At 51.3% G+C, this 27,286-nt stretch overlaps 1 protein-coding gene across 1 annotated transcript in view; it reads right to left on the bottom strand.

The window, feature by feature from the left end:
- The window catches only part of LOC139240457 (filamin-A-like), a 144,614-nt gene that overhangs the window by 55,134 nt on the left and 62,194 nt on the right, over positions 1-27,286 (bottom strand). Inside the window, 13 exon segments of the mRNA XM_070868991.1 lie at positions 1,448-2,045; positions 2,569-2,831; positions 3,993-4,110; positions 5,877-6,046; positions 9,517-9,607; positions 10,792-10,952; positions 12,584-12,707; positions 15,536-15,679; positions 15,794-15,907; positions 19,552-19,745; positions 20,801-20,937; positions 21,937-22,063; positions 24,428-24,565. Coding sequence (XP_070725092.1) covers positions 1,448-2,045; positions 2,569-2,831; positions 3,993-4,110; positions 5,877-6,046; positions 9,517-9,607; positions 10,792-10,952; positions 12,584-12,707; positions 15,536-15,679; positions 15,794-15,907; positions 19,552-19,745; positions 20,801-20,937; positions 21,937-22,063; positions 24,428-24,565 — 2,379 coding nt within the window.

A 27,286-nucleotide genomic window follows, 5' to 3' on the forward strand; every position in this document is an offset into this window, starting at 1 on the left:
TTCTCTCCCCACACATTTCCCCTCCCAGTATTTATCCAATTCCCCAGTTTGAAAGTCACGATTGAATCTGCTCCCACCGAGCTTTCAGGCAGCGCGTTCCCAAACACAACAACTCGCTGCGTAAACACATTCTCCCCATCTGGTTCCATTGCCGATTATCGTCAATCTGTGTCCCTCTGGTTACCCACCCTCCTGCCCCCAGGGAACAGGTCCGCCCAATCCACTCGATCAAAAACCCTTAAAATAGATCTCCCCTCAACCTTCTCTGCTCCAAGGAGAACAACCCCAGCTTCTCCAGTCTCTCACATCCCTCATCCCAGGGACCATCCTGGCCCATCTCCCTCTTTACAAGAAAGAGAATCAGGAGTCGCCCATCTGGCCCCTTGAGCCTGCTCCGCCATTCAATATCAGACTCACTTCCGCCTGCTCCCCATAACCCTTTATTACCTGATCACTCAAAAATCAGTCTAGAAACACAGAAAATAGTAGGCCCTTCGAGCCTGCACCACCATTCAATATGATCATGGCTGATCATTCACTTCAGTACCACTTTCCTGCTTTCTCTCCATACCCCTTGATCCCTTTAGCCATAAGGGCCACATCTAACTCCCTCTTGAATATATCTAACGAAATGGCCTCAACAACTCTGTGGTAGAGAATTCCACAGGTTAACAACTCAGTGAAGTTTCTCCTCATCTCCGTCCTAAATGGCTTGCCCCTTATCCTTAGACTGTGACCCCTGGTTCTGGACTTCCCCATCAGGAACATTCTACCTGCATCTAACCTGTCCAATCCCATCAGAATTTTATATGTTTCTATGGGATCCCCTCTCATTCTTCTAAATTCCAGTGAATATAAGCCTAGTCGATCCAGTCTTTCTTCATATGTCAGTCCTGCCATCCCAGGAATCAGTCTGGTGAACCTTCGCTGCACTCCCTCAATAGCAAGAATGTCCTTCCTCAGATTAGGAGACCAAAACTGTACACAATATTCCAGGTGAGGCCTCACCAAGGCCCTGTACAACTGCAGTAAGACCTCCCTGCTCCTATACTCAAATCCCCTAGCATTGAAGGCTAACATACCATTTGCCTTCTTCACCACCTGCTGTACCTACATGCCAACTTTCAATGACTGATGTACCATGACACCCAGGTCTCATTGCACCTCCCCTTTTTCTAATCTGCCGCCATTCAGATAATATTCTGCCTTTGTGTTTTTGCCACCAAAGTGGATAACCTCACATTTATCCACATTATACCGCACCCGCCATGTATTTTGCCCACTCACCTAACCTGTCCAAGTCACCCTGCAGCCTCTTGGCGTCCTCCTCACAGCTCGCACCGCCACCCAGCTTAGTGTCATCGGCAAACTCTCGTCGCCCAAAAGCCCCCCACCCCATACTGTTAAGTCCAACAAATGGCGGGGCTCTTTTTTTTAAAAAACTCACCACGACCTTCAACCCCGGGGCCGTAAACCTTGACCCCGGAGGTGTTGACAGCAGGCTCCACCTGGAGCTTGGCAGGGAAGTTGGGCACAGGCTGCCCGCCGTACTTGATGGTGATGGTGTACATGCCCGGGTAGAGGGGGATGTAGGTGATTGTGTAGGTGCCGTCGCCGTTATCCTGGATGTGGACCTCCGCGGGGGTGCCGGAGTCAGAGATGATCTCGATGGTCAGCTCGGCCGCTCCCGCATTAGCGCAGTCCACCACGAAATTGCCCGACTCGCCCACCCTGCCCCGCTCCAAGCCCGGGCCGGAGGCCTTGACCTTGGACGGGTCGAAGGAGCCGGCGATGCCGGCCTTGAAGGGGGAGCCGGGGATGTGGGACTCGGCGAAGAGGATGTTGATGAGGTAGTCGCCCGCCTCGGTGGGCAGGTAGGACACCGAGCAAGTGCCGTCGCCGTTGTCCAGGCACTCGATCTTGGCTTCGCACGGACCCTCGACGGTCAAGCCAAGTCCGCCCATGCCAGCGCCTTTGGTGTCGATGGTGAAGGGGGCTGGAGCACCTACTACCCCTCCTCGCAGACCGGGGCCATAGGCCTTGACCTGAGGAAGAGAAAAGACAAGACACCAGAGTCAAAACGCGACCCAGGTACAAAAGGCCCCTTTCAAGCTTCACAGCACCCACAAATCCTCCTCAAAAATGTAATTTGCACAGGGCTAGATCAAGGGGTGGTTCTTTTTCCCCCCCCACCCCAGAGATTGGTCGAACTCTGGAACAAGCTGCCACTTCAGAAGAAATGGGAGCAGGAGTCGGCCATTCGGCCCCTCGAGCCTGCTCCGCAGTTCAGTGAGATCATGGCTGATCTGATCCTGGGCTCAACGCCACTTCTCTGCCCGCTGTCTCAGTACCGCCCCTCCGACAGCGCGGCGCTCCCTCAACACCGCCCCTCCGACAGCGCGGCGCTCCCTCAACACCGCCCCTCCGACAGCGCGGCGCTCCCTCAACATTACACTGGGGAGTGCCGTGCCAGGCCTGGATTATGGGCCTCGAAACCACCACCACCACCTCCTAAAGCAGAAGACCGCGCTGCCCCACCGAGCTGGGGCTGGCACGGCGCCAACCTACCTTGGAAGGGTTGGAGGGAGTGATCCCCTCGACGGGGAAGGGGCTGCCGGGCACAGGGATCCCATCGTAGGTCACGTCCACCTGGTACGGGCCCTCGTCGCGAGGGATAAACTTGACGATACTGTTGTCGGCACTCAGCCCGGGCTCCACTTTGCAGGGCACAGACTTGTTGGCGGGCCCGGTGATCTTGGCGCCAACCTTGCCCTGGCCTCCTGCACCCTTGGACTTCACGGTGAACTCCTGGTCCGTGCCAACCTCGACCTCTGCAGACAAGACAAGATCAGTTGGTGATTCACCCTCCTCTCTCCCTCCCTCCCTCTTTTCTCTCCCCTCCCCCCCAACATTTGAGCTGATGGGAACCCCATCTTCACTCAGTCTTACGGAACAGGAGGAGACCCATTCAGCCCCTCAAGCCTGTTACATTAGGAACAGGAGGAGGCCCAATGTAACAGGCTTGAGGGGCTGAATGGGCCTCCTCCTGTTCCTAATGTAACAGGCTTGAGGGGCTGAATGGGCCTCCTCCTGTTCCTATTCAGCCCTCGAGCCTGTTACATTAGGAACAGGAGGCGGCTCATTTCTGGATCACAACAACTCTCTGCGTAGAAGAGAAATTCTCTCCTCCTCCCCAGTTTTTTGGCCAATGATCTTAATTTCCTCAGGATTGCCGATTGCGTCCACTTTGAAAGTTGCGAATTACAGAAGAATTTTGTCGAAGGGGTGGGTGTTCCAGCTCAGCAGATGGGACAGGTTGATGACGGAGAAATTCCAGCCACACCGGACAAGAACTACACAGAGCGCCACGGTAGTTACGAGGTCAGGGGGGACGAGAAACAGACCTTCACACCAGGAGGGAGGCCTAACCAGATACTGAAGGTAGCAAGGAGCAGGTAGGATAAACAATAGTTTATGGAAGGACAGGACAGTTAGAACAGAGATAAGGAAGATGACCTCACGAAGGATGGGAGGGGGTGGCCATTGTCATCGGTACCTCACCCCCAAGACTGGGCACACGAATGGGTAAAAATGATTGACACAAAGTGACATCTTTCACAAGAGACCTTAAACCAAGGCCCTGTCTGCCCTCTCAAGTGGACGTAAAAGATCCCATGGCATTATTTCAAAGAGCTTGGGGGAGGGAAGAGGGAGTTCTCCCCGGTGTCCTGGGGCAAATATTTATCGGGCAACCTACTTTAAAACAGATGGTCTGGGTCATCACATTGCTGTGTGGGAGCTTGCTGTGCACAAATTGGCATTTACCACATAAGTGACCAGACTCCAAAAGTACTTCATTGGCTGTAAAGCGTTTTGGGATGTCTGGCAGTCGTGGTGAAAGGCGCTATATAAATGCAAGTCTTTCTTGGTCAGTTGGAGGCTCAAAAGGCAACTCAGTCAACGGGACAGTGCCACAGGAACATCACACTCACTGTCATCGAGTCCGTTGATCTTAATCTTGCTCATGTCCAAGGTTGGAGCGACGCCCACATTAAAGGGGCTCTTGGGAATATGATCTCCTCCATAAGTCACCCCAATGCCCAGGGCACCCTGCATTGGAAGAGAAAACACACCAGAAATCATCCAGATGGAGGGACACATCATAATAGGAGCAGGAGTCGGCCCCTCGAGCCTGCTCCGACATTTAATACGATCATGGTCGATCAGATCATGGACTCAGCTCCACTGCCCTGCCCGCCCCCTTATCCCCTTATCGGTTAAGAAATTGTATTTCTGTCTTAAATTTATTCAATGTCCCGGCTTCCACAGCTCTGAGGCAGTGAATTCCACAGATCCACAACCCTCAGAAGAAATTCCTCCTCATCTCAGTTTTAAATGGGCGGACCCTTATTCTAAGATCATGCCCCCTAGTTCTAGTCTCCCCCATCAGTGGAAACATCCTCTCTGCATCCACCTTGTCGAGACCCCTCATAATCTGATACGTTTCGATAAGATCACCTCTCATTCTTCTGAATTCCAATGAGTAGAGGCCCAACCTATCCTCATAAGTCAACCCCCTCATCTCTGGAATCAACCAAGTGAACCTTCTCTGAACTGCCTCCAAAGCAAGTATATCCTTTCGTAAATATGGAAAGCAAAACTGCATGCAGTACTCCAGGTGTGGCCTCAATACCCTGTATAACTGTAGCAAGACTTCCCTGCTTTTGTACTCCATCCCCCCTGCAATAAAAGGCCAAGATTCCATTGGCCTTCCTGATCACTTGCTGTACCTGCATACTATCGTTTTGTGTTTCATGCACAAGGACCCCCAGGTCCCACCCGTACCTTGGACACCAGAACCCAGATACTGTGGTTTGCAGAAATGGATCAAAATCACTCAGCAACTGGTCCTGTGCGAACAGCCATAGCTCAGGAACCCCCTAGGAAGCAATGGGGGAGGGGGGGGGGGGAGGCCATTCGGCCCCTCGAACTTGTCCAGTCATCCAATGAGATCATGGCTGATCTGCCCCCACAACACCATCTACCTGGCCTTGGGTCCCCAACACAACCAAAAAATTATTCCCGCTGGTTGGGGAGTTTAAGACTAGGGGGACATAACCTTAAAAATTAGAACCAGACCTCTGAATTGTGAAATTAGGAAATACTTCTACACAGGGATGGTAGAAGTTTGGAACTCTTCCGCAAACTGTAATTGATGCTCGATCAATTGTTAATGTTAAATTGGAGATTGATAGATGCATTCACCAAGGGTATTAAGGGATACAGAGCAAAGGCAGGTGGATGGAGTTAGGTCGCAGATCAGCCATGATCTTATTGAATGGCAGAACAGGCTCAAGGGGCTGAATGGGCCTCCTCCTGTCCCGGTGTTAAACGTAACACGTTGGAGAAACTCCATTTGGTATGAGACATAGGCCAATGATTGAGAGATGCAAAAGGGAATTGTTGGTCAACAACTGTGCATGCAGGCTTTGGGCCAATTAAACGGCATAGTGGGTGGTGGTGTGGGGGGGTTGTGCACGAGGCTGACATGCATTATTAAGTGTATAAAAAAAATTGCTTGGAACTTTGCATCATCAGAGAAGCTTGACGACAGACAGAGAGCAGGCATTCTCCCCACTGGTGCAATTAAAGATGGCTTGAATCTTCAAACCTAGACCTGGTGTGTTTATTTTAAATACTCCACTACATACTAATATATTACTCCCAACCCCGTGAGCTTTTCTCTTGTGCAGTAATCCTTTTATGTGGCACCTTATCGAAATCCAAATATACCACATCTACTGGTTCCCCCTTATCCATCCTGCTCCAGTGCCCCTAGACATTACCGGGTACTGTGTAAACGAGTGTGGTCATACCTGCTGGATGGGGACGTACTTGACCGTGTACGTGTCATCATGGTTGTCCACGACCTCAAGATCGCGCACCACCTCTGCTTTGGTGGGCCCAGTGAACAGGGCATTTGGTTTGGCCTTACCGGCCCCTTTGGTGTGGATAGTGAAGTGAGTGGGTTTTCCCATTTCTACTCCTGGGGGGGATTGAGAGAAAAAAAAAAAAGTTAGCAGCACACAGGGATTTGCTGGATCCTAAACAAGGCAAGGTACGGTGGGGTACTACAGCAAAGTTATGTTACCAATAATCCAGAGGCCTGGACTACTGATCCCAGAGACACAAGTTCAAATCCCATCACAGTAGCTGGGGGGAAAATTTAAATTCAGTTAATAAAATCTGGAATTTGAAAAGAACAGATCAGAAATAGGAGCAGTCGTTGGCCAATAGGCCCCTGAGCCTGCACCGCCATTCAATAAGATCAATGACTCAGCTCCACTTCCCCGCCCGCTCCCATAACTCTCAACTCCCTGATCGCTCAAAAATCTGTATCTCCACCTTAAATATACTCAATGACCCAACATCCACAGCTCTCTGGAGCAGAGAATTCCACAGATTCACCAGAAGAAATTCCTCCTCATCTCAGTCTTAAATGGGCGGCCCCTTGTTCTGAGACTCTGTGCCCCCTAGTTCTAGATTCCCCCCACGAGGGGGAAACATCCTCTCTGCAGGACTGATATATGAAGAAAGACTGGATCGACTTGGCTTATATTCACTGGAGTTTAGATGAATGAGGAGGGATCTCAAACATAAAATTCTGTTGGGACTGGACAGGTTAGATGCAGGAAAATGTTCCTGATGTTGGGGGGGGGGGGGGGGGGGGGGGAAGTCCAGAACCAGGGGTCACAGTCTAAGGGTAAGGGGTAAGCCATTTAGGACCGAGATGAGGAGAAACTTCTTCACTCAGAATTGCGAACCTGTGGAATCCTCTACCACAAAGTTGTTGAGGCCAGTTCGTTAAGATATATTCAAAAAAGGGAGTTAGATGTGGCCCTTACAGCTAAAGGGATCAAGGGGTATGGAGAGAAAGCAGGAATGGGGTACTGAGGTGAATATCATGGCTGATCATTGAATGGTGGTGTAGGCTCGAAGGCCAAATGACCTACTCCTGCACCTATTTTCTATGTTTCCCTGTTGAGCCCCCTCAGAATCTTATACCTTTCAATAAGATCACCTCTCCGCCTTCAAAACTCTAAAGAGTACAGGCCCAACTTTTCTTCATAAGTCAACCTCTTCATTTCTGGAAACCAACTGAGTGAACCTTCTCTGAACTGCCTCCAAGGCAAGTATATCCCTCAAATTCGGAGGCCAAAACTGTACGTAGTACTCCAGGTGTTAATGTTAATGGGCAAATGAGCCTGCAGACACTAGTTCAAATTCCACCACGGCAGTTTGGGGGGTGCGAACTTAAATTCAGTTCGTTAATTAAATCTGGAATTGAAAGTGTCAGTGATGGCAAAACTACAGAATGGTCAGAAAAGTCTAACTGGTTTGCTAATGTCCTCCAAGGAAGGAAATCGGCCGGCCTTACCCAGCCTGGCTGATGGGAGTTCAGACCTACAGCAATGTGTGATTGTCGTCTAACTGGCAATTAAGAGTCAAAGTCAGCACTGTGGGAGCACCTTCACCACACGGACTGCAGCGGTTCAAGAAGGTGGCTCACCCCCACCTTCTCATGGGGCAATTAGTGCTCGCCTTGCCAGCAATGCCCACATAGAAACATAGATGCAGGAGTAGGCCATTCGGCCCTTCGAGCCTGCACCGCCATTCAATGAGTTAATGTTGCATGTTCAGCCTTCAGTACCCCATTCCTGCTTTCTCACCATACCCCTTGATCCCCCAGTAGTAAGGACTTCATCTAACTCCTTTTTGAATATATTTAGTGAATTGGCCTCAACAACTTTGTGGTAGAGAATTCCACAGGTTCACCACTCTCTGGGTGAAGATGTTCCTCCTCATCTCGGTCCTAAATGGCTTACCCCTTATCCTGAGACTGTGACCCCTGGTTCTGGACTTCCCCAACATCAGGAACATTCTTCCTGCATCTAACCTGTCTAAACCCGTCAGAATTTTAAACGTTTCTATGAGGTCCCCTCTCATTCTTCTGAACTCCAGTGAATACAAGCCCAGTTGATTCAGTCTTTGATAGGTCAGTCCCGTCATCCCAGGAATCAGTCTGGTGAACCTTCGCTGCACTCCCTCAATAGCAAGAATGTCCTTCAAGTTAGGAGACCAAAACTGAACACAATACTCTAGGTGTGGCCTCAGCAAGGCCTTGTACAACTGTAGCAACACCTCCCTGCCCCTGTACTCAAATCCCCCTCGCTATGAAGGCCAACATGCCATTGGCTTTCTTAGCTGCCCGCTGTACCTGCATGCCAACCTTCAATGACTGATGCAACAAGACCTGGGTGTCATGGTACACCTCCCCTTTTCCTAATCAGTCACCATTCAGATTATAGTCTGTCTCTGTTTTTACCACCAAAGTGGATAACCTCACACTTATCCACATTGTACTGCATCTGCCATGCATTTGCCCACTCGCCTAACCTATCCCAGGAACGAACACAGACCATCACCAAACCTTCACAGATGAAACCCGTCACAGGCCCCGTCGAGTCCATGGAGGCGCTCGGGCCCAGACACCGACATTTGCAACCCAGCCTCACCTGAAGGGGCATTTGGAGCATGGTGGGGTGCGCGTTGGGGCAGCAGCGAAGGGCGAACTGGAGAACAACCCATTTGCAACTCGCCAAGGCTTCTTCGGCAGCACCTCCCAAACACGCAGCCTCCATCACATCAGCGGCGGTCCCTCGAACCAAGAGGTCCTGCTTCCACACGGGTCCACAGATGTTTCAATGAAGGACCCGATTATTCCAGTCCTGAACTCGGATTGAAGAGCTCGGAAGATGCCTGTGCGTGGATTTTTTTTTTTTTTTTTTTTTTTTTTTTTTTTTTTTTAACGTGGGGTGACCGTTGCACACCAGCCACCACACTGGCTCGACAGAGCTAGGTCTTGGTCCACTGGCAAGGGTTAACCAAGACGACTGGAGACCAGCTCTGCTGCATGGACCTAGTGCACGCACATATCGCAGTTTGGGCTGGGCCCGTGCTGCCTCTGGGCATGTTCTTATGTTCTTATGGGCCCCGAACTCGTGCCTCTCCTGGGCCCCAATCACGTCCCTCTACATTCAACCACAAGAACATTTGCCGATCCTCCGCCACAAACATCCGCCTAGAAGGACAAGGGCAGCTGCTGCGTGGGACCACCTCTGCGTTCCCTCAAAGCCACACACACACCTTTCTCAACTTGGAAATATATCGGCCGTTCCTTCATCGTCGCTGGGTCACAATCCTGGAACTCCCTCCCCAACAGCACTGTGGGAGCACCTTCACCACACGGACTGCAGCGGTTCAAGAAGGAGGCTCACCCCCACCTTCTCAATGGCATGGGCGTTGAACAGCAGGCTTTGCCCACATCAAAAGAATGAACATCAAACACGGTTCTCCATCCTGCCCCAAGTGCCCAAACGCCAAGCGCAAAACCCAACGAACGTTCCAACACACCGAACTCAAACCCCGGCAAAAGTCAAGTGGAGCCATGCTCACCAGTCCGACTTAGTCCAGGACCATCAACCTTCACCTTGCTGGCATCATGGGACGGATCCACCTTCACCCGCAAGGGGCTCATCGGAATAGCCTGGGAGACAAGACCCAGGAAAAGGTTACAGGCCAGACAGCGGATCTAGAAGGTTCAACCTTAGCCTCGATTATCCCTCCGCTCATCTCCATCTCATCCAAAACTCTGCTGGCCCCAGTGTCGTAACTCGCACAGAGTCTCGTTCACCCATCACCAACCCCCCCCCCCCCCCCCTCCTTCGCGCACTCGCTGATCTACACTGGCTCCCGGTAAGGCATCGCCTAGCTTGAAAAAAACACAAAACCCGCCACAGCCTCCCCACACCAGAGATCTCCGTGTTCACTCCCCCTCCCCCCCCCCCTCCCCCCTCCCGATTTCCATCGCTCCGCCATTAACGGCTGTGCCTTCAGCTGCCTGGGCCCCAAGCTCTGGAACTCCCTCCCCAAACCTCGCTCCCCTCCTTTAAGATGCTCCTTAAAACCGACCTTTGACCCAGCTTTGGGTTACCTGTCCCAATATTTTCTTATCTGACCAGTCAGATTTTTTTACAAACTACATAAGAATTAGGAGTCAGCCATGGGCTCAGCTCCACATAACCCTCGACTCCCTTATCATTCAAAAATCTGTCTCCACCTTAAATATATTCAATGACCCAGCCTCCACAGCTTTCCGGGGCAGAGTATTCCACAGATTTACAATCCTCAAAGAGGAATTTCCTCAGTTTTAAATGGGCGACCCCTTATTCGGAGACTATGTCCCCTAGTACTAGATTCCCCCACGAGGGGAAACACCCTTCCTGTCGAGCCCCCTCAGAATCTTATACCTTTCAATGAGATCACCTCGCATTCTTCTAAACTCAAACAAGTCGAGGCCCAACCTTTCACAAGTCAACGCCTTTCAAATCAGGAGTCAACCTTCTTTGAACTGCCTCCAAAGCAAGTGTATCCTTTCGTAAATACGGAGACCAAAACTGCACGCAGTACTCCAGGTGTGGCCTCGCCAATACCCTGTATAACTGGAGCAAGACTCCCCTGCTTTTATACTCCATCCCCCTTTGCAAGAAAGGCCAAGATTCCATTGGCCCTTCCTGATCACTTGCTGTACCAGTGTACTAAGCTTGTGTGTTTCATGTACAAGTACCCCCCCCCCAGGTCAGTCTGCACCGCAGGATTTTGTAACCTTTAATTTTTGGGTGGAAGTTCTAGCACAAGTAAATCACGCCCCCAAACACTCTGCGTACAGACCTGATCAGCAAACAGCACCATGATGGTGTAGTGTCCTTCTCCAGGAGCAGTGTACTTCACAGTAAAAGTGTCATTATCGTTGCGAATTATGTCGAAGTCAATGTCTGCTTCAGCTGGCCCCAGCACTCCTGGGGCACACTTGATGCCGATGCTAACATCACCTGGAAGCAGCAGCAGCAATAAAGTTATATAGTGTACACAGCTCAGAGCTGGCGCTTACTCAGACCACCACCACCCAGTCACCATCTCCGATTCCTTTCCCTCATGTTTGCCCAACTCCCCCCCCTTAAATACATCGATACGATTCACCTCGACCCCTCCCTGTGGCAGCAAGTCCCACAATTCTCACCACTCTCCGGGTGAAGTTTCTCCTGAATTCCCCATTGGATTTTATCATGGTCTACAGGGCTGTAGCGATACCCGCCCTCCTGTATGGCTTAGACACAAGAAATAGGAGCAGGAGTCGGCCATTCGGCCCCTGGAGCCTGCTCCGCCACTTAATACGATCATGGCTGATCTGATCACGGACTCGGCTCAAACTTCCCCGCCCGCTCCCCATAACCCTCGACTCCCTTATCCTTCACAAATATGTATCTCCACCTTAAATTTATTCAATGTCCCAACTTCCACCACTCAAAGGCAGCGAATTCCAACAGATTTACAACCCCCCAGAGAGAAGAAATTTCTCCTCATCCCTTTCGCGTGGACCATGTACAGTAGACACCTCCAATCGCTGGAGACATACCAACGGTGTCTCCGCAAGATCTTGCGAATCCCCTGGGAGGACAGATGCGCCAACATCCCCGGCATTGAAGCACTGACCACACTACCAGCTCCGCTGGGCGGGCCACGTGTCAGGGCATGCAGACAAAGACTCCCAAAGCAAGCGCTCTACTCGGAACTCCTTCATGGCAAACTAGCCCCAGGTGGACAGAGGAAATGTTACAAGGGACACCCTCCTTGATAAAGTGCAACCTCCCCACCGACACCTGGGAGCCCCTGGGCCCAAAGACCAGTCCGCCCTAAGTGGAGGAAGTGCATTCGGGGAGGGCGCTGAGCACCTCGAGTCTCGTCGCCGAGAGCGTGCAGAAAGCAAGCGCAGGCAGCGAAGGAGCGTACGGCAAACCTGTCCCACCCTCCCCTTCCCTCAACCACTGTCTGTCCCACCTGCGACAGGGAATGTGGTTCCCATATTGGACTGTTCAGTCATCCAAGGACTCATTTTAAGAGTGGAAGCAAGTCTTCCTCGATTCTGATGGACTGTCTTATATTGGAGTAGTGTAGAGGTTGTGTGTTACTGGACAAGTAATCTAGATTGGATTTATTCGTGACTGTCTTGGTGTTCTGGTCTTCCCCATCAACCCCCTTCATAATCTTATATAGGATATACAATACAGAGCCCACTTGGCCAGCATTAAGAAGAACATAATTAGGAGCAGGAGTTGGCCATTTGGCTCCTCGAACCTGCTCAGTCATTCACGGCTGATCTGATCCTGGCCTCAACTCCACTTCCCTGCCCGCTGCCCATATCCCTGGGCTCCCCGATCGCTCCCATGTGTTCCACTCGAGCCTCGTCATCCAACTACTGCGCTCGTCCCTTCTCCCGCATGCTTATCCAGCTTCCCCTTCAAATGGACGCCCACGGCGCTCGCCAATCGCGGCCCACAAGCCCTTCTCTTTTCCAGAAGACTGGTCGAGAGCCAACAGGTCATCCGGTTGGACGTCGAGACCGGCCAACACTGCAACTGGGGAGCGGGCAGCTTTGAGACATCCCTGAAGATCTCCACGTTACCTTGTCCAGCCTCGGCACAGTCCACGGTGAAGTAGGTAGGCTCGAACGCTTTCAATCCGGTCTTGGCCACTCCTGGCCCATAGACCTTGACCTTCTGCGGGTGGCTTCCTGCTCCAATGTTCACCTACAGCGGAAGAGCCAAGATAAAATCATTGAGGACTACAGGGTACAATCCTAAATGTAAATAGAGAACTGGTTGGCAGACAGGAAGCAAAGAGTAGGAATAAACTGGTCCTTTTCAGAATGGCAGGCAGTGACTAGTGGGGTACCGCAAGGTTCAGTGCTGGGACCCCAGCTATTTCCAATGTACATTAATGATTTCGACGAAGGAATTGAACATAATATCTCCAAGTTTGCAGATGACACTAAGCTGGGTGGCAGTGTGAGCTGTGAGGAGGATGCTAAGAGGCTGCAGGGTGACTTGGAAAGGTTAGGAGAGTGGGCAAATGCAGTATAATGTAGATAAATGTGAGGTTATCCATGTTGGGGGCAAAAACACGAAGGCAGAATCTTATCTGAATGGCGGCAGACTAGGAAAAGGGGAGGTGCAACGAGACCTGGGTGTCATGATTCATCAGTCACTGAAAGTTGGCATGCATGTACAGCAGGCAGCAAATGGTAAGTTGGCCTTCATAGCTAGGGGATTTGAATATAGAAGCAGGGAGGTCTTAATGCAGCTGTACAGGGCCTTAGTGAGGCCTCACCTGGAATATTGTGTACAGTTTTGGTCTCCTAATCTGAGGAAGGACATTCTTGCTATTGAGGGAGTGCTGCAAAGGTTCACAAGACTGATTCCAGGGATGGCTGGACTGTCATGAGGAGACTGGATCAACTGGGCCTGTATTCACTGGAATTTAGAAGGATGAGCAGGGATCTCATAGAAACATAAGATTTTGACAGGACTGGAAAGGATAGATGCTGGAAGAATGTTCCTGATGTTTGGGAAGTCCAGAACCAGGAGACATAGTCTCAGGATAAGGGCTAGGTCATTTAGGACTGAGATGAGGAGAAACTTCTTCACTCAGAGTTGGTAACCTGTGGAATTCCCTGCCAGAGTTGTTGATGCCAGTTCATTGGATATATTCAAGAGGGAGTTAGATATGGCCCTTATGTTTAAAGGTATTAAGGGGTATGGAGAGAAAGCAGGAAGGGGGTACTGAGGGAATGATCAGCCATGATCTTATTGAATGGCAGTGCAGGCTTGAATGGCCTACTCCTGCACCTATTTTCTATGTTTCTAAAGGGGGTGCATCAGAGAGACTGGGGTGGGGTGGCAGTGGTAGTATGTGTACACAGATCATTGAAGGTGGCAGGGAAGGTTGAGAAAGTGGTTAAAAAAGGTACACCTTTTCCTCAGCTTAATAAAAAAAGTAGAGTTTGGAAAAAGTGTGTAAATGAACTGGTTATTGTGCCAGCTGGGGTATTGTGTCCAATTCTGGGCACTGTACTTTAGGGAGGATGTGAAGGCCTTTGAGGGTGCAGAGGGAGATTGACCAGAATGGTTACTGGGGCTGAGGGACTTCAGTGATGGGGAGAGACTGGAGAAGCCGGGGTTGTTCTCCTCGGAGCAGAGAAGGTCGAGAGGAGATTTGATCGAGGTGTTCACAATCACGAGGGGTCTGGACAGAGACAGAGAAACTGTTCCCATTGGTGGAAGGGTTGAGAACCAGAGGGACACAGATTTAAGACGATTGGAAGAACCAAAGGCAACATGAGGGACAACGTTTTTACGCAGCGAGTGGTTAGGATCTGGAACGCACTGCCCGAGGGGGCCGTGGAGGGAGACTCAACCACAGCTTTCAAGAGAGTTGGATAAATACTTGAAGGAATAAGATTTGCAGGGCTAGAGGGAGTGGGACTAGCAGAGTCTTCAGGGCTTGAGGGGCCGAATGGCCTCCCTCCGTGCTGTAACCGCTCTATGATGTTGATAACTTGTATCTACATAGCGCCTTCAACATAGTGAAACACCCCTCGTGCTTCAGAGCAGTGCTACAGACAGATAAATTGGACACCAGGTCACAAGAAATTAAGGCAGGAGCTTGGTCAAAGAGGTCGCTTTTAAGTAGCGTCTTAAAAAGGAGGAGAGGTAGGGAGGGAGTTCCAGAGCTTGGGGCCCAGGCAGCTGAAGGCACGGCCACCGATGGTGGAGCAATTATAATCAGGGATGCTCAGGAGGGCAGAATTAGAGGAGCGCAGACATCTCGGGGGGTGGGGGGGGGGGGGTTTGTAAGGGGCTTGAGGAGGTTACACAGAGATAGGGAGGGGTTGTGGGGCTGGAGGTGGTTAGAGATATGGAGGGGCGTCAGGACTGGAGGAGGTTACACAGAGATAGGGAGGGGTGTAGGGGCTGGAGATTACAGAGATAGGGAGGGGGCAAGAAAGCCATGCAAGGATTTGAAAATGAGAATTTTGAAATCGAGGCGTTGCTTAACCGGGAACCAATGTCAGTCAGCGAGCACAGGGGGTGATGGGTGAGTGGGACTTGGTGCGAGTTAGGACACGGGGGCAGCGAGCACAGGGGGAGATGGGCGAGTGGGACTTGGTGCAAGTTAGGACACGGGTCAGAGAGCACAGGGGGTGATGGGTGAGTGGGACTGGGTGCGAGTTAGGACACGGGGGCAGCGAGCACGGGGTGATGGGCGTGTGGGACTTGGTGCGAGTTAGGACACAGGGGCAGCTGAGTTTTGGATCACCGAGTTAGTGTCGGGTAGAATGTGGGAGGCCAGCTGCACAGTGCGTTGGAATAGTCAAGTCTGGAGGCAACGGAGGCAGGGAGGAGGGCTTCAGCAGCCGAGGAGACGGCCGATGTTATGGAGGTGGAAAAGACGGTTCGAGTTATGATTCGAAGACGACACAATTGGAGCCAAGTACAATGCGGATGTCGGACTGAAGGTGATGAGGCCCCTCATGGAAGATTGGCCCTGCTCCAAGTCACTCACGCTAACCACTCACCCTGAATGGGCTTTCGGGGATGTTCACCCCTCCCCAGGACACCATCACCGTGTGTTTGAGGGGCTTCTTCGGCGTGTACGAACAAGAGTACGTGCCATCCTTGCTCTCCTTCACTTTCACGTCAATGGGCATCCCCTCAGAGTCCTGGAGGAGGAGAAATGGAGGGGGGGGGGGAAATGGGGGTGGCCCCGGTTAGAAACAGTCCCAAAAAAGGTAGGGCGAAATCAGTCTGGGGCTCTGAGGGAGGACCACCCTTACCTGACCGAAGACTTTCAGCTGTGACTTCCCGCCGTTCTTCGCATCGACGGTGAATTCTGCTGGTTTGTTGATGACGTTGCCAGTGCTCTCCAAGCCAGGGCCGTAAGCTCGGACCTGCGAACGGAAAGAGAGAGTCAGATCGGTGGGCAGGCTTGGCCCGGCCCACCCGCGACCAGGCCACAATCGCCAGTGTCCGACCACAGGTGCAAGAGACTTTCATTTATATAGCGCCTTTCACGACCACCAGATGTCTCAAAAGCGCTTTACAGCCAAAGTCCTCGTGGAATGGCATCTGGTTATTGCGGCGGCCAATTTGCGCACAGCAAGCGCTCTCAAAGCAATGCGATAATGACTCAGATCATCTGGGGTTTTGTTGTTACGTTGGAGGGATAAATATTGGTCGCAGGACACGGGGCAAACTCCCCCTACTCTTTGAAATGCTGCACCTCACAGTGCGGCGCTCCCTCAGTACCGCCCCTCCGATAGCGCAGTGCGGCGCTCCCTCAGTACCGCCCCTCCGATAGCGCAGTGCTCCCTCAGTACTGCCCCTCCAATAGCGCAGTGCGGCACTCCCTCAGTACTGCCCCTCCGATAGCGCAGTGCGGCGCTCCCTCAGCATCGCCCCTCCGATAGCGCAGTGCGGCGCTCCCTCAGTACCGCCCCTCCGATAGCGCAGTGCGGCGCTCCCTCAGTACCGTCCCTCCGACAGCGCAGTGTGGCGCTCCCTCAGCATCGCCCCTCCGATAGCGCAGTGCGGCGCTCCCTCAGTAGTGCACTGGGAGCATCAGCCCAGATTATGCGCTCGAGTGGAGTGGGACTTGAGTCAGAAGGTTGTGTAATTTAAGCCTGCTACCTACTGAGTCACGGCTGACTGAGAAAATCAGGAATCAGAGGAAATTGCGAATTACAAAAGAATTTGAGAGAAGTCAGTATGTGCAGCTTAGCAGGTTGGGGCTGGCTGATGACACGAGAAATTCCAGCCAATCAGATAAGAACTACTGAGTGAGCCACGGTCATTATGAGGTCAGAACATGAGAAACAGGCCTTGAGGCAGAGGCCTAACTAAACTAACAGAAGGTAGCAAGGAGCCCTTGGATAAACAGTCAATGGAACAAGGTGGTATTTAGAACAGAGCTAAGGAATAGGACGACCTCATGGAGGATGGGAGGGAGCTGTTACTGGTACCGACATTAGTGTCCTCGACCAGGCCAACATCGAAGCACTGACCACACTCGACCAGCTCCGCTGGGCAGGGCCACATTGTCCGCATGCCCCTGACACAAGACTCCCAAAGCAAGCGCTCTACTCGGAACTCCTTCACGGCAAACGAGCCAAAAGGTGGACAGAGGAAACGTTACAGGGACCACCCTCAAAGCCTCCCTGATAAAGTGCAACATCCCCCACCGACACCTGGGAATCCCTGGGCCCAAAGACCAGTCCGCCCCGAGTGGAGGGAGTGCATCCGGGAGGGGCGCAGAGCACCTCGAGTCTCGTGGCCGAGAGCGCGCAGAAACCCAGCGCAGGCAGCGGAAGGAGCGTGCGGCAAACCAGTCCCACCCTCCCCTTCCCTCAACCGGCAGCCGAGGGAGGGACGGAGGGACGGGTTTCCTCGGAGGTGGACCCCATGGAGTTGTTCGGCCGAACTCCAGCAGCGCAAGGAACGAGCAAACGGAGGGAGACCACCAGTCTGCCTCAATATCTGTCCATTCTAGGGGCCATCCCATCGTGCACTGCTTCTGCCACCAAATGTATCCATCGCGTGCTGTATCGAATGATGCTCAAAACCGCCGCTCCTTAACAAAAGTATTATTGAAATGGTGATGGCTTGGGAAGTGTCAATGTACAGAGTGTCCTTGTACACCAGTCATTGAAAGCTAACATGCAGGGGCAGCGAGCAGTTAGGACGACAAGTGGTCTGTTGGTCTTCATTGCGAGAGGGTTTGAGTACAGGAGCAAGGAGGTCTTACTCCAGTTGTACAGGGCCCTGGTGAGACCACACCTGGAGTATTGAGGGCAGTTTTGGTCTCCTTACCCAAGGAAGGATATACCTGCCACAGGAGGGAGTGCAGCGAAGGTTCACCAGGCTGATTCCTGGGAGGGCAGGACTGCCGTATGAGGAGAGATTGGGTCGACTGGGCCTGTATTCACTGGAGTTTAGAAGAATGAGAGGGGATCTCATTGAAAGGTATAAAATTCTGACGGGGTTGGACAGACTGGATGCGGGGAGGGTGTTTCCCCCCGGGGCTGGGAAGTCTAGAACAAGGGGTCACAGTCTCAGGATACGGGGTAGGAAATTTAGGAGCGAGATGAGGAGAAATGTTTTCACTCCGAGGGAGGTGAACCTGTGGAATTCTCTACCGCAGAAGGCTGTGGAGGCCAAGTCACTGAATATATTTAAGAGGGAGATGGATAGATTTCTAGACACAAAGGGCATCAAGGGGTATGGGGAGAAAGCAGGAATATGGTGTTGGGATAGAGGATCAGATTGAATGGCGCAGGCTCGAGGGGCTGAATGGCCAACTACTGCTCCTGTTATCTATGTTTCTATGTTTAAAACATGCCAAGACCCTTTGGGTAATGCACACACATGACCAGCAATCAGAGGTGATGTCTTTTCGTTAACCAGAGGTCCTCCCCCCACATCTGGGATCAAAGGGCACGACTAGTGAGCCAGAGAGCATCCATGACATGCCTGGTCTATCCTCTATCTCTGTCCTAAATATTTGGGGGGGCCCCCTTGTGCACAAAACACAAAAAGTTGGCATGCAGGTACAGCAAATCATCATAGGCAGGCCCTCGGAATCAAGGAAGGCTTGCTTCCACTCTAAAAAAGGAGTTCGGTGACTGAACAGTCCAATACATGAACCACAGCCCCAGTCACAGGTGGGACAGACAGTGGTTGAGGGCAAGGGTGGGTGGGACTGGTTTGTTGTAGTAATCAGGAAGGCCAATGGAATCTTGGCCTTTATTGCAAAAGGGGACAGAGTATAAAAGCAGGGAAGTCTTGCTCCAGTTATACAGGGTATTGGTGAGGCCACACCTGGAGTACCGTGTGCAGTTTTGGTCTCCGTATTTACGAAAGGATATACTTGCTTTGGAGGCAGTTCAGAGAAGGTTCACTCGGTTGATTCCAGAGATGAGGGGGGTTGACTTACGAGGAAAGGTTGAGGTTGGGCCTCTACTCATTGGAGTTCAGAAGAATGAGAGGCGATCTTATCGAAACAAGATAATGAGGGGGGCTTGACAAGGTGGATGTTCCCACTGATGGGGAAGACTAGAACTAGGGGGCATGGTCTTAGAATAAGGGGCCACCCATTTAAAACTGAGATGAGGAGGAATTTCTGAGGGTTGTAAATCTGTGGAATTCTCGGCCCCAGAGAGCTGTGGAAGCCGGGACATCGAATATATTGAAGGCGGAGATAGACAGATTTGAGAGCGATAAGGGAGTCGAGGGTTATGGGGAGCGAGCGGGGAAGTGGAGCAGAGTCCATGATTGGATCAGTCGCGATCGAATTGAATGGCAGAGCAGGCTCGAGGGGCCAGGTGGCAGACTCCCGTCTCTTGTGTTCTTATGCCCCTCCAGAGAAAGTGGTTTATCCTCAGGCCTCTTGCTACCATCTCTGGTTAGTCCTGCCTCGCTTTGAAGGCCTGTGCTGTTGTGTCCGGGCCTCGTAATGACGTTAGCTCCCCATGTGATTACGCTCCAGGGCTCTGAACTCCCCTCTGTCCTCCTGCACCCCCCTCCCCCCCTTCCTTACCTTCTCCGGTTTGAAGTTGGCCGGTGCAGATTTGATGTCAGCCATGAAGGGACTGTACTTGATGTCCTCATTGTTACACAGAACGTGAACGGCATACTCCCCGGATTCGGTGGGCCAGTATCGCACGTCACATGACCCGTCTCCCTTGTCGTCGCACTCAATCTTGGCCTGAGATGGGCCTTCCACCGAGAAACCTATCGGGCGGAAGGAGAGAGGGGCGAGGTGGAAGAGACACAGGTTAGTCATCCTACCATCAGGGAGAGAACATCGACTGTTACCACAGCAACAGGAGGCCCATTCAGCCCCTCGAGCCAGTTATATCAGTGTGGTATATTCGCAGAGCACAGCTTTCTAACATGGCAAACAGCTCAGAAGTCTCCGGAACCTCCTGCTTATTAACTCTGCAGTTACAGTACACAATATGCCCACATCCACACTGTGGAGCTACAAACATTACACACTTAGACATTACAATTAGGAACAGGAGGAAGCCCAGTCAGCCCCTTGAGCCTGTCACCATAGCAACAGGAGGCCCAGTTGTCACCATAGCAACAGGAGGAAGCCCAATCAGCCCTTCAAGCCCGTCACCATAGCAGCAGGAGGCCCAGTCAGCCCCTCGGAGCCTATCACCATAGCAACAGGAGGCCCAGTCAGCCCCTTGGAGCCTATCACCATAGCAACAGGAGGCCCAGTCAGCCCCTCGAGCCTGTCACCATAGCAACAGGAGGCCCAGTCAGCCCCTCGAGCCTGTCACCATAGCAGCAACAGGAGGCCCAGTCAGCCCCTCACCATAGCAACAGGAGGCCCAGTCAGCCCCTCGGAGCCTATCACCATAGCAACAGGAGGCCCAGTCAGCCCCTCGGAGCCTATCACCATAGCAACAGGAGGCCCAGTCAGCCCCTCGGAGCCTGTCACCATAGCAGCAACAGGAGGCCCAGTCAGCCCCTCGGAGAGTCACCATAGCAGCAGGAGGCGGCCCAGTCAGCCCCTCGGGCCTGTTCTACTGTGCAATGACTGATCTAGATCTTGCCTCCATTTGGTTCTGTAACCCTCAATACCCTTTACTCAAATCAAGCTCAAGTCTTTAAATTTTCAATTGACAGCCAGCACCCCCCCAGTTCCAGATTCCCACTGCCCTGTGTGTGAAGTGTTTCCTGACATAATCCCCCGAATGGCCTGGCTCGAATTTGAAGGGGACTTCCCCCCACTAGAGGGAACAGTTTCTCTCGATCGTTGCACGCTCACTCACCCAGTGTTCCAACGTCCGTCCCAATGGCTTCCACCACAAAGTCAGCAGATTGTCCAGCAATTCCTCCCTCCAGACCAGGCCCCCACGCTCTGACCTTCTGAGTTCCAGCTTCAGACCCAACCTTCACCTCAAACGGGCTGTGGAGACACAGGAGAACACGGACTCAGTTCCAGCAAACTTGGAATAAACCCCTTACTTTCTCTTCCCCTTTCCCCCCCCACCCCCCACAGTAGAAAGTTCACAAAATTATTTACAATATTCATTTATATAGCGCCTTTGACATAGTGAAACATCCCAGAACACTTCACAGCTGTTACAAGGCGAAACAGACCAATTTGACACCAAGCCACAAAAGAAATAATTAAGGCTGTTGGAAAGAGTGAGGTCATGTTGGCAGAAAAAAAAATTATTTAAATGGAAAAAGATTGCAAAGTGCTGCAGTACAGTGGGACCTGGGGGTACTTGTGCATGAAACACAAAAGGTTAGTATGCAAGTACAGCAAGTGATCAGGAAGGCCAAAGGTACGGAGTATAAAAGCAGGGAAGTCTTGCTCCAGTTATACAGGGTATTGGTGAGGCCACACCTGGAGTACTGCGTGCAGTTTTGGTTTCCATATTTACGAAAGGATATACTTGCTTTGGAGGCAGTTCAGAGAAGGTTCACTCGGTTGATTCCAGAGATGAGGGGGTTGACTTTTGAGGAAAGGTTGGGCCTCTACTCATTGGAATTCAGAAGAATGAGAGGTGATCTTATGGAAACGTATAAGATTATGAGGGGGCTTGACAAGGTGGATGCAGAGAGGATGTTCCCACTGATGGGGAAGACTAGAACTAGGGGGGCATGGTCTTAGAATAAGGGGCCGACCATTTAAAAACAGAGATGAGGAAGAATTTCTTCTGAGGATTGCAAATCTGTGGAATTTGTTGCCTCAGAGAGCTGTGGAAGCAGGGTCATTGAATATATTTAAAAAGGTGGAGATACAGATTTTGTGAGCAAGGGAGTGAAGGGTTATGGGGAGCGGGCAGGGAAGTGGAACAGAGTCCATGATCAGATGGGCCGCGATCATATTGAATGGCGGAGCAGGCTCAAGGGGGATGAATCCTGCTCCTATTTGACACTAGTGAAAAAAAGTTACCTCCGGGGTATATGCTGACCGCCCCAAGTGATGGAGACAGTGTACGTCCCGGAGGAGTTGGGGTAGTATTCACAAGAGTAGACTCCATCACCCAAATCTTTTTGCTTCACGAGTTCTTCAAGACCTTCTGTTGGAGAAGCAGTACAAGGTTAGCAGTTTCAAGGTAGCTCTGAACCTGGTTTGTGTCACCCCCCCCCCCTCCCACCCCATGTACCCTCTTCCTGCACCCCCCCCACCCAAACTAAGAATTTAAAAAAAAAAAGTGTTCAGTAATAAAATTGATTCTGTGTATGTATAAATGTTGAAAGTGTAGACTACACAAAAAGAGTTTTGAAAGATTCAAAATGGAAGCTCACAGACCAGCAGCATGGCGTTTGCGTATGGTGTTAATTGGAAAGCCATTAAACCCAATCAAGGGATGGCTGGGCCAGTCCAGCAGACACGAGTAAGGAGAGCCAATAAGGAACTGCCCCGGAACCAAGGTCCAAACCTGGAGTTCATTGTTCCTCCAAAAGCAAGGGATAGAAACATAAATAGGTACAGGAGGCGGCCATTCGGCCCTTCTAGCCTGCACCGCCATTCAATGAGTTCATGGCTGAACATTCAACTTCAGTACCCCATTCCTGCTTTCTCGCCATACCCCTTGATCCCCCTAGTAGCAAGGACCTCATCTAACTCCTTTTTGAATATATTTAGTGAATTGGCCTCAACAACTTTGTGGTAGAGAATTCCACAGGTTCACCACTCTCTGGGTGAAGAAGTTCCTCCGCATCTCGGTCCTAACTGGCTTACCCCTTATCGTTAGACTGTGACCCCTGGTTCTGGACTTCCCCAACATCAGGAACATTCTTCCTGCATCTAACTTGTCTAGTCCAGTCAGAATTTTATATGCTATGAGATCCCCTCTCATCCTTCTAAATTCCAGTGAGCCTAGTCGATCCAGTCTTTCTTCATTTGTCAGTCCTGCCATCCCAGGAATCAGACTGGTGAACCTTCGCTGCACTCCCTCAATAGCAAGAACATCCTTCCTCAGATTAGGAGACCAAAACTGAACACAATATTCCAGGTGAGGCCTCACCAAGGCCCTGTACAACTGAAGTAAGACCTCCCTGCTCCTATACTCAAATCCTCTCGCTATGAAGGCCAACATGCCATTTGCCTTCACCGCCTGCTGTACCTGCATGCCAACTTTCAAATGACTGATGTACCATGACACCCAGGTCTCATTGCACCGCCCCTTTTCCTAATCTGCTGCCATTCAGATAATATTCTGCCTTCCTGTTTTTGCCCCCAAAGTGGATAACCTCACACTTATCCACATTATACTGCATCTGCCATGCATTTGCCCACTCACCCAACCAGTCCAAGTCACCCTGCAGCCTCTTAGCATCCTCCTCGCAGCTCACACCGCCACCCAACTTAGTGTCATCTGCAAACTTGGATATTACATATAAAAACTCAAGCCAGTTTGCTCTCCTTAAGCACACCTCCCTCTACAGACCAAGCAGCAGGCCCTATGCTGTGCCAGAGAAAAGTATATAGTTATCATAACCTCATTGTTGTAACTAAGGTAGATCCACAGGATAACTGATAAATGGGCACGTGTGTGTTTTTAAATAAACTTCAGAATTGTTTGAGAACCGTCTCGCTGTCAATTTAATGCCAGAGATTTAGAAATCTTACACCACCCCAAGCTGAGGGCCATATATCTGAGCATTAGGTTACTAGGACTGTGGGGCGGGGGGTGGGGGGGGGGGGGGGGAATCATCAAGGCCAAGCCAAGGAAGAATATACTTGCATCAGAGGTCAGAGGTCAGAGTTCAAAGGTTCACCAGACTAACTCCAGAGGCTCGTCTTATGGAGGAGATGGAGTAGATTGTCTGAAGTCGAGTGTGTCAGCCCGGAGAGGTGATCGCATTGATACCTACAAGATTCTGAGGGGGATTGACAGGGTAGATGCAGGGAGGGTGTTTCTCCCCCTCCCCCCGAGCTGGGGAGTCTAGAACCAAGGGGTCACACAGTCTCTGGATAAGGGGTCGGCCATTTTAGGACCGAGATGGAAGAAGAATTTCTTCACTCGGACAATGATGAATCGTTGGAATTCTCTGCCCCAAAGGGCGGTGGAGGCTCAGTCGTTGAGTATATTCAAGGCGGAGATGGACAGACTTTTGAGGGTCGAGGGGAAAGCAAGAGATCGGGCGGGAAAGGGGAGTTGAGGTCAAAGATCAGCCGTGACCTTGTTGAATGGCGGAGCAGGCTCGAGGGGCCGAATGGCCGACTCCTGTGCTTATCCCATCTCCCAGTGTAAAAAGGTGAAGGCAAGAGCAGGCATTTATATAGAACCTTAGTCGTGTTAGATTGAGGGATAAATATCGGCCCCAGAACGCCAGGAAGAACTCTCGATCCCCTCCCTCCAAGTAAACCGAACCCACTGTGCCCCCTCGGTTTGACCCCCTCCGAACGCCACTTTGGACAAAAAAAAACTACTCACTTGGTCCCTTCACAACGATCTTCAGCTCCCCGCTCCCTGCGCCTTTGGTGTACACCTTGAAGTCGGCTGTCTCCTTTGCGCGCACGCCCTTGGGCTGAAGGCCACGCCCGACAGCACGACAGGCGGTGGGATTGCAAGCTGCAGGAGGAAGAGGGAGAAAAAAAATGCTCGGCAAAAGATCGACTGGTCCATCAAAGCCCGCACCCCTCATCATGACTAAATACTTCCCAGCCTGGCCCCCCCCCCGCCAATCATAGGCGATAGATTTTGATATGTGATACGTTCTGCAAAACAAAGAAACTCTCAAAGCCCCCCCGTGTCAGTTGGGACACCCAACAAAAATTTCAGAGGAAGTCCAGAAATCCTCGTCGCCAATGTGATACATTCTTACGGCATTAACACTCCACACGATGGCTCCAACAGAAACGGTGACTTTGGCACAGGAACCTTATAGTATTTACATTAGTTTCATTGCCACAGCGGTCCACGAGGGGCGTGAGCTCAATGGCAACATGGGCACGGGTTCTCTATAATAATTTAGAAAAAAAAAAAGACACTTGCCTCCTCGCGGAGGCCATCGCGGCCCCAATCAGGAACCGGTCCCTCGCGAAGAGATGGAGAGAGTCAGTAGCCATCAACGCATCCCAGAGGCTCGCCGACACCCAGCCCATTCCCGCTCTTGCACAGCTTAAACCCACGGTCCCTTGACCCTCCCCAATTTGTCCCACCTGGAACAATCCACCAACAGGAACTCTATCCAACCCTTGCACCAATTTATAGACCTCCATCAGGCCGCCTCACAAGTCAGCACTGTTCGAAAGAGAGGCGACCGAGCTCCTCGAGGCTATGAGCGGAGGTTCTCGACGAGGGGGAAAAGTTTTAAACAAGGTCCTCGCGAGCAGTCATCAGCTTCATGGGAGAGGAGGCTGAGGGGAGACCTTAGAGGTACATAAAATTATGAGGGGGCCTGGCTAGAGCAGACAGAATGGACCAGTTTCCCTTGGCAGGGGGGGGGGGGGGGGGTCAAGGAGTGAAAGTAATTGGAGGGGGGAGGTTTAGAGGGGATTTGAGGGGCAATTTCCTCACCGAGGGTGGTGGGAGTCTGGGGCAGAATCGCTGCCTGAAAGGGTGGTAGAGGCAGAAACCCTCACCAACATTTAAAGGGTACCAGGTGGAACCTCCCTGATCCAGAACCGTTCTCGGCCACCAGGATGGGGCATGTGCAAAACTCGGACATGAACAAATTTAAGTCCTTTCTCACTGCCGACTCCCGCAATCGCCCCCCCCCACTCATGATCTCTCTGCCGCACTCCCAGCCCCACTACCCACTTGCTCAGTACCTGTACCGTCCAATTTAACGTGACCACCCCTTGTCTGGAACAGGCCAGGTCCTGGATAAGGATGGTTCAACTTGTATAATTGTGAAATGCCGTAACACCACAGGGCTACGGACCCAGAGCTCAAAAGTGGGATTAGGCCTGGATGGCTCTTGGACCAAAATGGCCTCCTTCCGTGCTGTACATTTCTCTGATTCTATTCTGTGACCACCAAGTAGAAAGGGAGGCATTTGATGGGAGTCGGGTGGGGCGTTTGAGATTTACTGAGGGAGCAAGATAAGCACACAGATAGGACAAGGGAGCAAGGGTGGGGGGGTCACCAATTGGAATGGGAGAAGGTTGGTTGGTCATCGGGAATGTTGGAAGTCCTGCCAAGCCTCCCACTCCCAAGGAATGGCTCAGGGGCACTCAATACTCGACTTATTGCAAAGGGGATAGAGTATAAAAGCAGGGAAGTCTTGCTACAGTTATACAGGGTATTGATGAGGCCACACCTGGAGTACTGCGTGCAGTTTTGGTTTCCAGATTTACAAAAGGATATTTGCTTTGGAGGCAGTTCAGAGAAGGTTCACTCGGTTGATCCCACGGATGAAAGGGTTACCTTATGATAGATTGAGTAGACTGGGTCTTTACTCGTTGGAATTCAGAAGAATGAGGGATGATATAGAAACATTTAAAATAATGAAAGGGATAGACAAGATTGAGGCAGAGAGGTTGTTTCCACTGGTCGGGGAGACTAGGACTAGGGGGCACAGCCTCAAAATACAGGGGAGCCAATTTAAAACTGGAGTTGAGAAGGAATTTCTTCTCCCAGAGGGTTGTGAATCTGTGGAATTCTCTGCCCAAGGAAGCAGTTGAGGCTAGCTCATTGAATGTATTCAAATCGCAATATTGGTTAAAAATCTATAAGGGAATTAAGGGTTACGGGGAGCGGGCGGGTAAGTGGAGCTGAGTCCACGGCCAGATCAGCCATGATCTTGTTGAATGGCGGAGCAGGCTCGAGGGGCTAGATGGCTTCCTCCTGCTCCTAATTCTTATGTTCTTATGACTAATGAGGAAAGGTCGAGTAGGTTGGGCCTCTACTCATTGGAATTCAGAAGAATGAGAGGTGATCTTATCGAAACATAGATTATGAGGGGGCTCGACAAGGTGGATGCCAAGAGGATGTTTCCACTGATGGGGAAGATTAGAACTAGGGGGCATAATCTTAGGATAAGGGGCCACCCATTTAAAACTGAGATGGAGGAAGAGTTTCCTCCAAGGGTTGTAAATCTGTGGAATTCACTGCCTCAGAGCTGTGCAAGCTGGGTCATTGAATAAATTTAAGACAGAAATAGACAGTTTCTTAACCGATAAGGGGGTGGGCAGGGAAGTGGAGCCGAGTCCATAATCGGAATCAGTCATGATCGTATTAAATGGCGGAGCAGGCTCGAGGGGCCAAATCCTGCTCCTATCTCATGTTATGTTCAATCATCCCAAGCTCCAAATCATGGTGGACAGAGAGCCCATCTTGATTTGGTTG

Source organism: Pristiophorus japonicus, chromosome 32, assembly GCF_044704955.1.
Source record: "Pristiophorus japonicus isolate sPriJap1 chromosome 32, sPriJap1.hap1, whole genome shotgun sequence".
In the NCBI taxonomy this organism is placed as follows: domain Eukaryota; kingdom Metazoa; phylum Chordata; class Chondrichthyes; family Pristiophoridae; genus Pristiophorus; species Pristiophorus japonicus.